Source organism: Cavia porcellus, unplaced genomic scaffold (genome assembly GCF_034190915.1).
Source record: "Cavia porcellus strain 051 isolate PalLab524CR breed Dunkin Hartley unplaced genomic scaffold, mCavPor4.1 scaffold_29, whole genome shotgun sequence".
Taxonomy (NCBI): domain Eukaryota; kingdom Metazoa; phylum Chordata; class Mammalia; order Rodentia; family Caviidae; genus Cavia; species Cavia porcellus.
This window is the reverse complement of record NW_026947512.1, coordinates 2,834,460-2,851,694: the sequence shown is the minus strand read 5'-3', so window position 1 is coordinate 2,851,694 and position 17,235 is coordinate 2,834,460. Positions and strand designations below refer to the sequence as shown.

The 17,235-nt window shown below is 41.9% G+C and overlaps 1 protein-coding gene across 9 annotated transcripts in view; it reads left to right on the top strand.

Annotated features, from left to right (window-relative positions):
- The window catches only part of Rgl1 (ral guanine nucleotide dissociation stimulator like 1), a 255,408-nt gene that overhangs the window by 125,583 nt on the left and 112,590 nt on the right, over positions 1 to 17,235 (top strand). For 5 of the 9 annotated variants that reach the window (XM_063239711.1, XM_063239709.1, XM_063239708.1 and 2 more), the window contains one exon: positions 14,571 to 14,681. The exons of 2 other annotated variants lie outside the window; for them this stretch is intronic. In XM_063239711.1, the coding sequence (XP_063095781.1) occupies positions 14,571 to 14,681 (111 nt within the window). Of the gene's footprint in view, positions 1 to 13,424; positions 13,678 to 14,570; positions 14,682 to 17,235 lie in introns of those variants that run through there. 2 more of the 9 variants (XM_003474719.5, XM_063239710.1) reach the window with 2 other exon arrangements.

Here is a 17,235-nt window from a genome sequence, read left to right as displayed (position 1 = left end):
GAAGAATTTTCATTGGAAGTTCATTAAATCTACTTATGTTTTTTGGTAATATGGTCATTTTGTCAATATTGGTTCTGTCTCTTCAGGAACAGAGGATGTCTTTTCATTTTCTAATGTCCTTTTTGATCTATTCTTTTCAGAATATTATAGTTTTCTTGTAGAGGTCTTTCACTTTTGTGGTTAGACTAACTCCTAGGCATTTTTTTTTTTTTTTTGTCTTTTTCATTTTTATCGGTACCAGGGATCAAACTCACGACTGCCTGCTTGCCAGGCAGGTGCTTATGCCGCTGAGCTAAACCCCCAGCCCCTCTCCTAGGCATTTTTAAAGCTATTGCGAATGGGTAATTTTCCTGATTTCTCTCTTGGTGAGCTTGTTGTTGGTGTACAGGAACAGTATTGATTTTTGTGTGTTGATTTTGCATGCTTCCACGTTGCTGGATTTGTTTAGTAGCTCTTGAGTCTTCTGGCAGGGTTTTTTGATTTTTCTTTGTAAAAAATCAAGTCATCTGCTCATAAGAATAGCTTGTCTTCTTCCTTTCCTATTTATATTTCTTTTATTTCTTTCTCTTGTCTGATTGTGCTGGCTAAAGTTTTGAGTACTATATTGAATAGGAGGGATGAGAGTAGATTCCCTCTCTTGTTCTTGATTTTAGAGGGAATACTCTCAGTTTTTCCCCATTTAATATGATGTTGGCAGTGGGTTTGTTGTAAATGGCGTTTATCAGTTTGAGGAAGACTCCTTCAATGCCTGTTTTTTTCTTATCATAAATAGGTTTTGCATTTTGTCAGAGGCTCTTTTTTGCACCTATTGAGATGATCATGTGATTTTTACCCTTACTTCTTGACCTGTCCTTTTATAGATCTCATAAAGAGATTCTTTTTGGACTGTGGCTATTTGGAGTGCTATATCTCATTTACTTGGATATTAAATTATTTCCCTAGATTGAGAAAATGTTCTACTATGATTTAGGAGGATAAATTTTTTTTTTGTACTGGGGATCAAACTCCCGACTGCGTGCTTGCAAGGCAGGTGCTTATGCCACTGAGCTAAATCCCCAGTCCCAGGTGGATAAATTTTTATACCTGTGTTGTCATCTTCTAACCTTTCCATATCTCCTATAATTCTTAGGTTGTTTTTTTTCTTAGCCATCTAGCGGATGTTGGATCCAGCATTTATGGTGTTTTGTTTTTAGGGTGTCACAGAGTACCTGAAGTATGTCTTGCAGGCCTGACAGTCTCGCCTGGGATGAGTTATTCCTGCTGCCCACAGTTTCAGTTGAATTTTTCATATCCAGGATTTCTGCTTGCTTCCTTTTCATAATCCCTCATTCTTTAAAAATCTATTACATTCTCTTTGATCTCTTTAAATATTTTAGCCATTTGATTTTTTAATTCTTTGCCTGAAACTTCTTATATTTCAATATCTGTGGGATCAGCTTTAGGGAAGTGAAGAGTTTTTGGAGGCATTTTGTTGCCTAGTTTTGTCATATTTCTTTCCATTTTAGTGCTAAGAGATGAAAATTAGTGAGGTTAGGGAATCTTGTCACTACTGTGAAGGCTTCTTCAGTTAGTGTATGTGACCTAACTTGTGATGTGACCTGGACTTGGTTATGTTTTGATGTTGATTCCCCTAGTCAACCTAATGACATAATAGGATCAGTCCCACTCCACTGTGTGGCAAGGAGGAGTTAAATCAGCATCTGCATCAACTATATGTCAATCATGCAATTTAAAATTTGCTTCAAAATTTCCACATTTTTTCCAGTCACGCTTCAGAGACCAGTGACGGAGTTAGGACCAGGAACCAGGAGCGAAGGTGGAGCCCTAGTTAGGTGCTAGGAAACAGGCACTGAGGAAAGCACGGGAGAGTGAGTCACAGGGTCAAGTAGTGCCGTGACCCACCCGGTGTGCTCTAGAGGTGGGAGGAAGACACTGGAGCAGTGCTGAGTAGGCACACTGCCACGGCCTCCCCGACTGCCACCAAGATCTGTGCGCGTGTGGAGCCCTTCCACCAGCTGCCCTCCAGACACCGCAAGTGTGGTACCAAGCAGAACCCCTCTCACTGCCCCATGTGATCCCTCGCATCATTCCCTGACTGCCACTGAAATCTAGGGAGAATTCCAAACTCTAAACACTACTGAATTTTCAGGCTGGAGAGAGACTCTGTGAGGCATAAACACAAAGTTTGGCATAGGTAAAAAGCGGAGAGGGACAGCATGGTCAGAGGTGCTGCACCACACTCACACGGACAGGCAAACACGAACAGCTTCAAGGATAGTTTCATATAAGCCCATAATCACTCTTTTCCTTTTAACTGCTTATACTGTCCATTTCCAGAGAAACAGAACCAATAGGAGCTGTGTGTGTGTGTGTGTGTGTGTGTGTGTGTGTGTGTGTGTGTGTGTGTGTTAATGAGGAACAGGTACAGTCATGGAGGCTGAGAAGTCACGTGACTTTCCATCAGAAGCTGGAGACCCAGGAAGGCAGTGGGATAATTTAGTCCAAGTGCAAAGGCCTGAGAATTGGGGGAGCTGATGATAAATCCTAACTCGAGCTCAGAAGATGAGATAGGTGTTTCAGCTCAAGTGAGGGAGGAGGAGAGAAGAGGGTGAAATCCTTCTTCTGCCTTTTGTCTTATTCAGGGCTCAGTGGATTAAATGACGTCCTTCCATCTAGGAAAGAGGTTTCACCATTTCAAAAGCTAACTACTCAGGGACTGGGGATTTAGCTCAGTAGCATAAGCGCCTGCCTTGCAAGCAGGCAGTCTTGAGTTCAATCCGTGGTACCGATAAAAGCGAAAAAGACAAAAAAAAAAAAAAAAAAAAAAAAAAGCTAACTACTCTAATTGTCACCCAGAAGCAATATTTAATCTGGGGACTTGTTGATCCAGTTGGGTTGACAGATAAAATTAACCATTAGACCTCCTTTACTTTAGATCCAAGACAGGCATGCATAATTCAGTGCTTTTTACATAATATCTGCTCATTTGGGGCCATTAAAATGGATATTTACTTACCTAATCTTCACAGAGGATTATGGGATTACATAAAATAAAAAGAAAGCATACCTCCTGTTTCCAAGGGACATAGGTCCAGGTGGCATAATATAACAAGTAGCCTTCCTATAGTCATATTTCAGTTGTGATCTGAAAATGTGAATGCTTTAATAATAGTATTAATACTGACTCAAAAGTTAAGACACAATACTAATAATATTGAACTTCAAGAGTCAAAACATTCACAGTATTTATATTTTTAAAATTATTGTTTTATTATTAATTTTTATTAATCTCTTACTGTATCTACTTTATAAGTATGTATGTATAGGAAAAAGCAATGTGTACTATAGGGTTGGGTGCTCTGCAGTTTTGTCTCCACTGGGGAGCTTGGAAGCTATCCCCTGTGGACAAGGAAGGGACTACTGTGTTAAGACAAGTTAGTGTTCAAGAAGAAGAGAAGATAAAAAGTCAGTCATGCCTGTAATCCCAGCACTGGGGAGCTTCTGGGCCTCCCCCCAAGTCTGCTTGCTCTGTCTAAATTTCTTCTTCCCCTCCACCACTTCCTTCCTTTACTAGATCAATTCTATTTTCTCTTTCAGATCTTCCCTTACAAATAATTTTCCACAAGAAGCCTTTCTTGAATTCCAGGCTGAGCCTATGTGCACTAATGACATGAACAGCTTCAAGGATAGTTAGAAAGAGCAAACTTTCTTTTAGTATTTATTATTCTGTTCTATAAGCACTCTGTGTGTCTCCTCTAATCCAGTAGCACCACCAGGCAGGCGTGAAATCTGTCTTATTAAAAGTTAGTTCTCTGGTCCAGGAACTTGGAGAAAAGGAGCATTATGGCAAGCTGGAGGCAGCTGCCACTTCATCCTCAGGGTCACCTCAAGGGTCCCATGTGTAAATTATACCTAAATTAAATTATATCTAAATTAAAGAATACTTGTTGATAGGAGGAGAAACAAGGCCAATTCACCCTTCCTGTGAGCCAGCCATCATGTGGGCTGGGAGACAAGACATCCCCACACTCCAGAAAGCAACCAGCTGATTCGGAGGAACACAGGCTGAGTTGATAGCAACCGAGGTACAAAAACAGTTTAATGCTTGTATCGTTTGATTAACTTGGCAGTTCTAAAGCCAGTGGCCTGAGCATCTATATAGAGGATAACAAATGCAATATAGCAGCTATGAGGAGTTTCATTCTGTCTTGTTTTTTGAAATCCAATATTGTTCTCACCATTTTGTTTTGTTTTATTCAATGTTCAGTTTTGATTGGTTTTATTCTGTTCTGTTTTGTTTGATTTCATTATGTCTGATGGTATGGGCAGCAATTTTGAAGATAACAGGAGGCATTATGGTTGCCATTGTTGATCCCAATTATCCTGTTTTGAAGCCCTGTATCACTTTCACTATTTTGTTTTTATTGGTTTTATATTGTTTGGTTTTATTCTCTTTAAAATAAAAACATTTTTTAAAAAATTAGTTCTACAATACCTAGCAAAGAGTCTGACATATAGGGAATACCTAGTAAATATTCATTGCATGATAGTAAATAGGTAAAGGCCAAAGCAGTTTCACAATTAAGGTGTATCTGAGGAAGTCTTAGAGCATTATGATCTAGTCTCTGGCTAAGTGCCGCTACTTATTTGTGTTCTACTTCACAGGTATTATGAATTGCTTTATATGTTTGTCTGCTTGTCCTAGAAACCAAAATTTATAAATTAAGCAAGAAGTATTTCTGTTTTTCTTTCCTAGAGACAGGCAGTCACAGGCTGGTAAGTGATTGTGTTCTGTAAGGAAAGAATTAGAGACAGGCTTTGCCTCTCCTGCTACTCCACCAGCCTAGGATGATTCAAGGGTCAGTGCCATGACAGAGTCCTGGGAGATCCAAATTTGTCTTGAAATTCTTGGAATCTATACTTATAGCCAATTTGGTTTCTTTTGTGTTCTTGAAAATAATTCTGGGACATTTTGGGCCTTCTGCAGCAGCTTGAGTCTGGTATGAAGTTATAGGTCCAATCACACTGAAGAATTCCACTCTCCTTGCCCAATCACACTGAAGAATTCCACTCTCCTTGCCCAATCACACTGAAGAATTCCACTCTCCTTGCCCAATCACACTGAAGAATTCCAGTCTCCTTGCCCAATCACACTGAAGAATTCCAGTCTCCTTGCCCAATCACACTGAAGAATTGCACTCTCCTTGCCCAATCACACTGAAGAATTCCACTCTTCTTGCACATTCCCCACTCTTCCCCAAGACTTGCCAGGAGGAAAGACTTTAACTTAACTTAGGTTTGGCATGTGTGCCAAGAATGCCAGCAGGTCATGTGCCTTACACTCAGGTCATGTGCCTTTGGCCAGGGTGGTATGGTCTCCTGATACACTGCTTTCTGGCACATTTTAGGAGAGAATTCCTTTGAACAGTGTTAACTGTTACGAGATTTGACTACAATAAAAAGTGTCTTACTTATTTGGGGATGACATTGCTACAAAATTGACCACTACACTGTCTTTTCCTTACAAAGCCTTCCTGTTGAGTTTATGTTGAGAATAACTGTTGGGTTTTATGACTAAGATTGGAGATGAAACCCATCTTAGTTTATCCATTTTCCCTTCCACGACACACACATGTATGTGCACGTGCACATGCATACACGTATACACACACACATCCATCCCTGGAGGAGACGGAGAAAGAAAAGAGTGACAAACCAGAATAAGATGGAGAACTGTATGCATCTTTGAGACCAGCAGCTCTTCATTGAGAAGTTGAATCAACCAAGGTAACTGCTCTTCCTCTCTCCTGTCCCTCCAAAATTACATCGTGCTGTGGGTATCTTTCATGTCTTAGACAAAACAGGATTGATGTGGGTCACTCTGAGTTTATTCTGCCAATTTAACAAGAAAATAATAAGAACCAAAAATCGGTCTAAATTTGTTTCTGGCTAAGGCAAAACATGATATATTTTCTGCTTTTTAAAAAGATATCACCTAATTAATGCACAATTCACAACCAACTCTCTAAAGCAGTAAAATTTTCTGTGTGTTTTTGTGTGTCTCTGTGTGAGTAGTCAGCATATTTGTGGCATTTTGGTTAATTTTTGTTAAAGTTATATTTCCTTCATATATGTTTTTCTTTTCTTTCCACCTTCTCAAAAGTTCTCCTTCAAGGCAGAAACTTTCCATTCTTGGTTTCATCCAAAAGACAAATATTTCTGGGAAAACACTGTGTTTAAGCTATTCAGCAATTCTGGTGTTATGTAACTGACCACACTAAGACTTTCAATTAACTCTGGTTACATTTTATTGAATAGTGTCATAGAATAGAATAACTGGTGATAATTTTTCAAGCCTTTTAAATGTTTTTAAATACAAAAACTGCTTAAAAATCTATGTAGTGTCTGTGATAGTGGTGAAATGGAACTCTGTAAAGTGCGCTGACTCCCTCCCAAGCCTGATTTGACTGTGTTGGACTTTAGAATGAGCTTTCCTTTCAGCATGGATTTCCATAACTTTAGTGCCCCTTGTTCTTCTCTTGCTCTTTTCTATAGCCATTGTCAAGGGTGAAAGTACTGTATAGTGGCTTAGACTTTGTCCTCTTCTTTTAGGGAAGGAATCATGCGAATTCATGGTTTCTGACAACCTGCTGTGAACGTAGACTTACCACTTACCTGCTTCATTGCTAGGGTTCCCTTCTTACTTCCATCACTTTCCAGTGTTTCTGTTTTCTTCCTCTCCGGAACTATGTTTTCTCAAGGCATAAGCCCTTCTCATTATCTCTGTTTCCATGTCCCTACCACAATGCTGGTTCCCCTTGTAGTTTTGCTAGTGTGTGTTTTGATTTTCCCACTCACTTGTGTCCAGTATTCTACCCATCATTACATTGCATTTATCTCCCAGATGTCACTCAAATTCATTCCTTTATTTCAAAACCCTCATGTTATGGGACATGCCTGTAATCCTAGCACGCGGGAAACTGAGGCAGGAGGCTTACTGAGTTCGAGGTCAGCCTGGGCCACAAAGTGAGTTCAAGGGCAGCGTGAACTGCATAGTAAAACCCTGTCTCAAAAAGACAAAACAAACAAACAAAAAACTTGTCTTATTAATTATTTGGCACATATATTACTTTAATAGCCTTCCCTCTGTGTTTTCTCCACTTGAAGGTAATCTATGGATAAAGTATTAAAATCCATAGAACCCATTATTGGGTTTCATCATTTCTACTATCTTTTAAGAATCATTTAAAAAATCTCTACCAGCTGCTACTTTACCTACACTTACTTACCTGGACTGTGTGGTCTACTTCTCCAACCAAATTTTGAACATGCCAGTCTGTGTACTGGAAGACCTCTCTTCCTCCCAAGACACGTTTCTCTTTTTTTGCAAAGGCAGCAGTTAACACACCTTTAATGGAAGTGTGTCTGGAGGTCCTTTAGGAGAGCATTGCCTGGCGGATTTTCTCAGTGGCTCAGTGCCACACTGCTTGCTCCGCCCTGATCTCTCAATCTGTACTTGGTAATCTTTGAGTTTGTAAAATCATTTTTCAGTCATTTCCTTTATATCCTTTTTCCGAGTTTAAAGTAGCGGCAACTTTACGATAGTGACATAATCTATGATTTATTTATATCATTTGGTTATAATAACTAAGCATTTATTGGTTTCATAGCATGGCATTTATCTCTCTATAATTTATTACATGCTTGGCACTGTGTAAAGTGCCAGTATGTACTGATGGGAAGCAACTGACATTACCCTTGCCTTCATAGACTACTGGGAGAAACAGACGTTTAGCAGATAATCTTACAATTATACAAATGTGGTGGAGCTACAAAGAGAGAGGAGCATGGTATGAAAACCAAAAATAGGGGTAGTTGCCTCAAATGAGAGGAGGAAAGAGAAAGAGGTCCCAAGTAGGTAGAACTATATGCACCAAGGCCGAGACAGGAGGAGCCAGGTATGTTCAAGGTCGGCAAAAGCGTGGAGTGGAGGGAGTCAGAGAGCGCGGTGGAGGAGAGGGGAGGGAGCCAGGAGGCGGGCAGGGGCCCACCTGCCCAGGCTGGGGGTGTGGGGAGCATTCACGCCCTTCTCCTCGGCCCTGAGTAGCCAGGGTAGGTGCTGCACAGGAGGAGGTGGTGCTGCAGTCTGAAAGGACCACTCAGTGCACTCTGTGGAGAATGGAGGAAAGTGGGCAAGAAAATCAAACGCAGTGTTTTTCTGTGCCTTGTAGCAACCCAGTCAGTGTTGCTTACTGTTGGAGCTTTGTGGAGCTGATCTCTGTGTCATGAATTTTGACTTCAGTCTACAATTTGGACTCAAAGGGTCTGATACCATCTCCCCTAAGTTTTGCAGTTCTTTGACCTAACGTATCAATACTGAGTGTTCACCAAGATGCCAGGTTCTGTGCTCAAGGCTTAGTCAGGATTATTTCCATTAATTCTCACCATGAGCCACTGAGAACCGTGTGTGTGTGTGTGTGTGTGTGTGTGTGTGTGTGTGTGTGTGTGTGTTTAATAGGCTTAGAGGTCTTACAGACTGCCCCGGAGTGAGTGATGGGTCTAGGACTTAAGTCTAGTTGCCTCTGATTGAAGAGCCCTTACTCTTAGCCACTTTGTTACAGCTGTTCTACTTAATCTGAGTTTTCAGTACCATTTTATTACTATTGTTATGGAAAAAGGAGATTCCTTCAGCTTTGAAAACAAATATATGATTTGGCCAGTTTCCCAGTAACGCTCCCCAGAATGTTTCCAGAGAGCCCCCCATGGCATCAGGTCACTTTACTCATCTCCCCACCATCTTACAACCTGGGATCGTGTCTGAACTAATTGTTATGTGTTGTGTGATCTTTTCAATCATGTGAACAAATTTCTGGCTGTATGTCCTTTTTAGAAGTCTATAATTACATGAGCTAATAATCCTCATTAGCCCAAGTTTCAAATAGTATCCCAGCACTCAGCTACCTCCTCAGGAGAGCATTATCAACAATTAAGAGTAACTGCCAACAGCTGATAAACTAGTAGTTGACAAATATTTGCTGTCATTTTTTTTTTTTGTCTTTTTCATTTTTATCGGTACCGGGGATCGAACTCATGACCACCTGCTTGCAAGGCAGGTGCTTATGCTACTGAGCTAAACCTCCAGCCCAGTATTTGCTGTCATGACAGAGAAACCCTCTGCCTTTGGCCCAGTACAGTTTGCGTATATGTATTTTTCTGCCTTCATTTTCTGTCCTGTAGGGCAGCTTCTTCTGTGGTTGTATTAGGGTCCATCTAAAATTGGCTTGTCATTTGCTTACCTAAATAGAAGAATCCAATAACAGAGCATCAAGAATATTAATTCATTCCTTACAGTATTTCTGTGATAGTTAATAAAGTCAGTATGGTCTCTCAGCAAATAAAAGCAACTGCCTACTGCTTAACAAGTGTTTAAAAGACCATTCATCTTTAACTAAGCATGACTGGCTTCTTAACCTTTGTAAAGCAAGGTTGAAAGTTTAGTCAAAAGTAGATGGATAGGGCAACTGTAGGGATTTTTTGGTTTTGGTGCTGGCGGAGGAACCCCGCACCTCAAGCATGCTAACATGGGCTTTACCACTGAGCTACACACCCAGTCCAACCTGAGTTTTCTTAGCTGGAAACAACTGTAACAGAGTGCCCAGATGACAGTGGGAAACTGAGCCATGGAAGTTAATTGATAAGCAAACCCAAGAAATAGGGGTATGTTGGTTTTGTTGGAGGAAGGAATTAAGAAGAAACAGATTTATTTGCTTATGTCCTCCACAAAAAAAAAATTTTTTTTTTGGATCTATAGATAGCTAAAGACACAGTTTAGGGAGACTGGGAATATAGCTCAGTGGCACAGCACCTGCCTAGCAAGTGTGAAGTCGTGAGTTCGATTCCCAGTAGCAAAATAAAAAAATATATATAGAGATTATGAATAAAGTATTATCAATTTCATTAAAAATCTACTACTAGGGGCTGGGGATTTAGCTCAGCGGCATAAACGCCTGCCTTGCAAGCAGGCAGTCGTGAGTTCGATCCCCGGTACTGATAAAAACGAAAACGAAAAAGACAAAAAAAAAAAAAAAAAAAATCTACTACTATTGAATGAGAATAGTCTTCAGATTAGTCTGCTTAGATAATGCTTGGAGGCTGGTGGTCTGTACTCTGTAATCTAAAAGCACAAAGCAGGGAATCCTGACCACTACTCACTTTTCTTCATATAGTTGTTACTATCATTGTCCCCTTAGGAATACTTATGTCTAAACTTCTGATGGGGCGTAGGACATTATAGTGTAGCACTGAGTGTGAGGGTGACAAAGCAAAGGCCTGTTATTTCTTATCAGTTTACATTGATACCTTCAAGACAAGTTTTTTTTTAAAATGACTTTATTGAGGCATGAGTGACAGTATTGAACATATTTATGTATGCAACTTGATGAGGTTGGGGACAAGTATATACACTGAAAACTGCAAAACTGTATTTATTTATTCTTTGGTACCAGGAATCAAACTCAGGACCTTGCGCTTGCCAGGCAGGCACTTTGCTGCTGAGCTATATCCCCAGTCATGAAAAACATTATCAATCTTTTATTTTTATTTTTAATTTATTTTAAAGAGGATAAAACCAAGAAAAATAAAACAGAATAAAATCAATCAAAATAAACCAGAATAAGTGATATAGGACTTCCAAACCTTATGAAATCAACAATAGTTACCACAATGCCTTTGTTGTTTACAAAATAGTTGCAGAAAACACCTTCAGACATATTAAAAATCAAACAGAATGAGATAGAATAGAAACAATAAAAACAAAACAATGAATGCAATAAAGGACATCAAAACAAGCCAATAGTAAATACATAATGACTTCCATAACATATCTTGTTATCTTTCAATTATCTACTCATGCCATCAGAGGTAACATAAACAAAACAGAAGAAAATAAAAATCCAACTCAACAAAACATCGAAAATGATAGGGCTTCCCAGTGGGAATTTCTTCCCATGGGGCCTGGTTCTCTCCCTCTGAAGGCCATGAATGGCCCTAAAGTAGCCTTTTAAAAATTGCTGTTGTTTTTACTTTTGCAGAAAAAGATTTCTACAAAATTACGTACGTTATCAGTCATAAATATAAATAATTTCTTTAAAAAGTCTATGGATTTGTGGGGGTGGTACTGGGAATTAAACTCAAAGCCTTCACACTGAGCTACATCCCTATACTTTTTTAATTTAAAAAAAAATTTTTTTTTTCAGACAGGGTCTTGCTAAATTGCTCAGTTGCCTAGATTAGGCTTGAATTTGTGATCCTCCTGCTGGGATTATAGGTTCTCTGAAATTTTAATGTCATTCCACAAGACTACATTATTTTAGATTTTTGTGCATTGCATACACAGCACAGCTTTTCATGAAATTTAGGTGAATATAATTTCAGAGGAAGTGTAATACAAAGAGTGAAACTTTGTTTAATTTATTTATTTGAGACAAGGTCTTGCTATATGGTGCATTCTGGCCTTGAACCACTTCTATTGCACAATCTGGCCTTGAACTTAAGGTGATCCTCTTGGCTCAGCCTCCAAGTTCTGGGACTACAGATGTGCAGTACCAGCCCAGCAACAGTGAAACTCTTTTTGATGACTTGCCATGTAGTAGATAATTTGTGTACATTATTTCATTCAATCATGTTTGAATTCTATCAAGTCAATATTTGTTCCATTTTACAGATAAGGCAATGTAAGTGCCAGGAAACAGTGTCAAGGTTCACACTTACTTTAACACTGGATTTGAAGCCAGATTCTGACTCCATTCTTGACACACTATGTGGCTAGGCCAGACCTGGGGAGGAGAGGACGTGAGGAGGGAGGAGATCTGAAACCTACGTGGACCTTTGCACATTGGGAGCTTCCTTGTCCAGGAAGGGGATCCTCAACTGGGCGAAGCTAAAAAACTGTTTCATGTCTCTGAAGTGGAAACTTTTCAGTAATCCCTAAATTTACATAAAAATCAGGTTAACGTAGTGGTAAAGTTAATGTTATGGGTTGGAAAACCATCCCCAGTTGCTTTGTGGTCTTCAGGACCTCCTGACTGGCTCTCAGGGCCTCAGCAGGGCTCAGCAGGTATGGCCTCCACGATTGTCCTGCTTTCCCCTGGCTCTCTGGTCATGCCCAGTCGTGGCCATCACAGAAGATCTAGTCTGTGTGCTTTTTATCTTAGTTTTTTGTGGGTAAAAAGAGCATTCTTCTCTCAACAGTCACTGAGCCTGTTGGTTCTGCTTATTGAAGAGGGAATTTAACTTGAGGTATTCTTAAGTGTCCAAAGATCCTTTTGTTTTTCTTGATGTGCCTTGCTATCATTTGTTTTGTTCTCTTGGGAAGGTCAGCACGCAAGATTCTCTAAGTTTTCAACTCAGGATATGTTTATTATTAACTCAAATCCTGTCTTACGCCTTAGCATGGCAATGATCCCCACCTTTTAATTTAAAGGTGGTTAAATTCATTTAGGGAGAATAATATAAAGTGCACGCACAAACCCTAAAGGTTTTTGTATTTGGCCTGCATTTCTGGCAGGTGCCAAATTTGATTGTATCTGTTGCTGTTGGTTTATTAAAACTGGATCTTAGAAATGTGATCAAGATTTATCCTGACACTGATTGTCCGTTATGATAAAATTCCCGATGGCAGGCAGGCATCCTCTGAAGAACTCTTCCCCGCAGTTACTGCCTGTCCTTTCCGTCCTACGCAGAACCGACTCACCCCATAGCGCTACTCGCAGAGATGTGCAGAACCTCCAGGGCCACCGATATCCCTTTTTCCTACTGTCAGGGGCAGCAGAGCCCCACTGGGCTTTGTCCCCTTCCCACCCACAGCAGCCAGCGATTCAGTATTTGAGTCTTATCAGACGGAGTGGTGGAAAGAAGTCCAGAGCGATTTCCTGTTGGGAGTCTGCCGGTGCAGGACAGGGTCCAGCCCCCGGGCATGGTTTTTGGGTACCCAGGTATCCTCTCCCCTATTCTTTTGTCCTAAGGAACAACTTCCTGGTTTCTACAACTGCTGCTTTCCCAAGTTCACTCTGACTTAAGCGATCTAAATTCACAATGGTTAACAGAGGCGTTTCTTTCAGGAAGGAGAAGAGGCGCGGGCTCGCACCCCCGTCCACACATGGTTCTGTTTTGGCACCTGGTAGCCATCAGGAAAACCTGATAAACTTGAAAGGGTTGTTTCCCCATCCCTTCGGAGCTGGAGACATGATTTCATGCTGACTTTATCCACGGGCTGAAGACGGGGAGAGTGCGCTCGCAAGCACAAACAGGAAAGCCTGACATCACGGAGCGGCGTGGGGAGGAGTCTGCGCGCCCGCCGCCGCCGCGCTCTCTTTGTGGCCGAGTCGCGCGCACCGGCGGCGGGCGGCGGGCAGCGCGGCGCGTGTCTGTGTCGGTGCCGGGCCGCTCGGACCCGGCGCGGGCTGAGCCCGGCAGGCGGACGCTGCGTTGGCCTCGGAGCAGGGCGCACCATGCGGCGTCCACCAACCGGAGAGAAAACTGAGAATGAAATTGCTTGGGCAAGCTAAAATGGTAACGAGAGCTCCCTGCCTCTCCCCAGGCTGCCCTGGTGGGGAATCTTCTCCGGCTGTCCCTGGGCGTGTTTTTGGACTCCCGGAGCGAGCGGAGCAATCCGATCCGGTACTTGGGAGCCAAAGCTTTCTCACTCTGCTTTGTATCCTCCCTCTCTGCGCGTCTTCTCTCCCTACAATACCTACTTTCTCAGCCTTTGCCGTGGGGGCGTCTAGGCAGATGCTTGTCCGGGGAGAAGTTTGTAGGGCAAAGAGCTCTAAGCGCCGCAGCGCTTCTGCGTCCCGGCGGCAGCCCTTTAACCCCCTTCGGAGAGCTGGCGACATGGGAATCCAGGGGGTCGCTGCAGAAATGCCAGTTGAAGTTGCATGATTATGTGTTGCTTTTTCTGCACTTGCCAGATTGTTTTACGGAAATCAAAACTTCCACCCCCGCTAACTTTTGGGGTTCCAAAACAGTAAGAGGAGAAAAAGGCACGCAAAGATTTCACTTCCAAAGGCGTGAGGACTCTTGGCATATAAGCACTTGTTTGTGTCTGAGTTTGAAATCCAGTTTGCTCAGATGATTGAGACGTTTATAAACGTACAGACTTTTTTCGACAAATGAGTTATTTTTCTTGTCACCTAAGGGGCGAAAAGTTAATCAGGACTGTCAGAATTTCCTGAAGAAGAAGAAGAAGAAGAAGAAGAAGAAGAAGAAGAAGAAGAAGAAGAAAAAAGTTTTTAAAAACTGTTTAAGATATGTGAACAGGTCTAGGAAAAATAATTAAATGGAAAATCCGGGGATCCTGATACCACAGGGAAAGGGCTAGGGGCCAAGGAAATCTCAGCATTTCCTCTATTGCAATGTGTCTTGCACTGCTCTGATTGGGATATTTATTTTGAACAGCCCATCTTGTGCCCTGAGTGCTGCTGTAAGCAGCAAACCAGCTGGGATAGATTGTGGTTAGTAGAGAGGAAAAAAAAAAATACTCTTTTTCTTTCTCTTTATCCTATCCCTGGCAGAGCTCGATTCAGGACTGGGGTGAAGAGGTAGAGGAAGGAGCTGTTTACCATGTCACCCTCAAAAGAGTCCAGATTCAACAGGCTGCCAATAAAGGAGCAAGATGGCTAGGGGTGAGTAAAACTGGACAGATCCCTGAACTTTGGAATTTCAGTGAATGTTGTTCTGTGAATATCATTATTACTTAGCAGAGGCAGGCCCCCCCCCCTTCTCCTTTGGACTTAAAAAGGAAACTAACTACTCATGACCAAGTGTTTGCACTAGCTATGGAGAGCTGATTTTTTTGCTTGATGTTTTCCAAAGCGTCTTCCCTAGCATTGTCAATAATTTAGAACCTCTCAGAAACCTCTTGCAGTATTTGGCAAATAGATTGGGGGTGGAGTGGCTGAAAGTGACACACAGTAACAGGCCAGAAAGTAGGGCTCTGTCAGACAACAGCCATAAGCAGCCTTGTCCAGATGGCACCCTCTTCTCTTCCTGACTTTGCCACCTAGGACGCTCACAACCTCTCCTTTTCCCAGAGTGCCCAGGATGCTCAGGGTACAGGCCATTCTGAGTCTGCTTCCTTTGAGGGGGCGGCAGATTTCCCATTGTGATTTTCTTTCTATAGCCCAAGAGGAGGCAGAGGCATTGCTGAAGCCCACAGCTTTGGATGCAGAGTGTGAAGGGGTGGCGAGGTGGGGCCCTTTGGAAAAACGCTGCTTCTATAAACAAACCTCTTTTCCACTGAGATTTTGAGTATTGGGTAGGATCATGTGAGTTCTTAATTTGCCTAGTAGATCTTTCAACACATCCCAACTCAAGGCGCTGTGTGAAACCGAAAGCCCAGTGACAGGATTACTGCTTGGGCAAACGTGAACATGTGGAAGAAAGGAGACATTCTTGATCTGGAGATAGAAGTCAACCTGGGATGGTGCAGTGAGAGGGGTGGAGCGTGTTTTCTCCTGCTCTGATTGGAGTCACACTGGCACTTCACAGGCAGTGGGGTTCGGGGCATCCTTATTGACTTTGAGTTTCAGAAAATTCAGGATGTTTGGGGTAGCATTCATAGATGGAGTGTGATGGGTGGCAGGAAGCAAAACTGCTCAGGACCTCGTGTTAAGAATAGAGGCAGCATGAGACTTGCATGTCTTGGAGTTGGCAGCCACTTGGAGGGGACAGCCATGGCTTCCTTTACCTTGTGTGGCACTGGCCTTCTCCATCTGCTTTAGCTTGGGCCTTCCCTACAGTTGTGCCCAGATTGCATCCACCAGGGCAGTAAACTTAGTGACCTTGAAGGTACGGTTGGGGAAGACTCTGTCCAATGGAAATTAGAGATCGAGGAACCTTTTAAAATGAATGATGTGCATCCTAAGCAGGCCTGATAGGGAGAGCAGGCAAGTCATCACTTCATTTTGGTGGTTGTGTGTGTGTACTTTATTTAAATGTAATGTTGATGTAGTTTGGCCTGTCTGGCTATTTCAGAATGATTCACAATTTCTGAACCAGTTCTGCTGTCAGGTTATTCTCTTTCTGATGAGACTGATGTTGCTTGGGTGACAGTTGCCAAATATAGTAGCTATGAATCTTGGGGATGTGCAGGGGTTCAATCTGTAGGCCCCTACATATATAACCTAGCATTCATTCAAATGTCCAGTTATTATTATTTTTTTTTAATTTGTCTTTTTGAGACAGGGTCTCTATGCAGTTCAGGCTGGCCTTGAGCTCACTTTGTAGCCTAGGCTGGTCTCAAACTTGGAATGATCCTCCTACCTCAAGTGCTGGGATTACAGGCATGAGCCACCATGCAGAGCTTTTTTATTTTTTATTTATTTTATTTTTTGTTGTCCAGTTATTTAATAATTCTTACTGGGCTTCATTTACTTTTTCTTCTCTATTCCTCTCTGCATCTCTGCATTCTCCAATTTATGCAGAGTTCAAAGGTGGTTGACTGGATTTAATAGTAGATCTAAATGCTGAGAAACAGAATAATATAATAAATTAGGTTGTAGTCAATGGAGGAATCTTGTGATTTAGTGCTTCTGATGCAGGGGCAAGAAACTCCCAACCTGCTAGGTGTCCAGGATGAGTTTGTGCTTTCTAAAATTGGGAGAATGAATTTTAATAACAATGGAGGTTAAGAGCAGGTGTATTTTTTGGGAAAAGAAAGACAGAAAGGGTCCTGAGTGGGTTGCCATGGACCCAGCCTTTTCTAGGAATTTTTATAGAGTAAATCCACAAGTTGAGGTGGGTTTAAGATGGGAAAACATGGGAAATTGCAAGGTGGGCGTGAGGTGAGACAAAACTATGGCTAACCAATAAAATCATGAGTATAAGTGCTCAGGTAAAATTGATTAAGTGGGGTCTAATGGGAAGCAAGTAACTTGGCAAGGGAGCATAAATACAGAACAGGGTCTTTTCCTGTAGGGACTTGGGTTAGGGGCCCTTCCTGGCTTCTTCAAGGTGATACATACCTATTTAGAATATCAATCCCTGATGCTTGTGCTTAGGAAGGCATGTGAGTGCATTCCTTTCATCTTTTGTCTTGAGGACTGGCCTACAGCAGAGGTGTCTGTCTCCCAGACAGTTGTAAGATCTCTGTCTTCTGCACTGGCTCCTTCAAGGGCCAGGCCCTATCGGACTGCTCTGTAGCATTTCTAACGTAGCTGCCTAAATTACTCTGCTTCG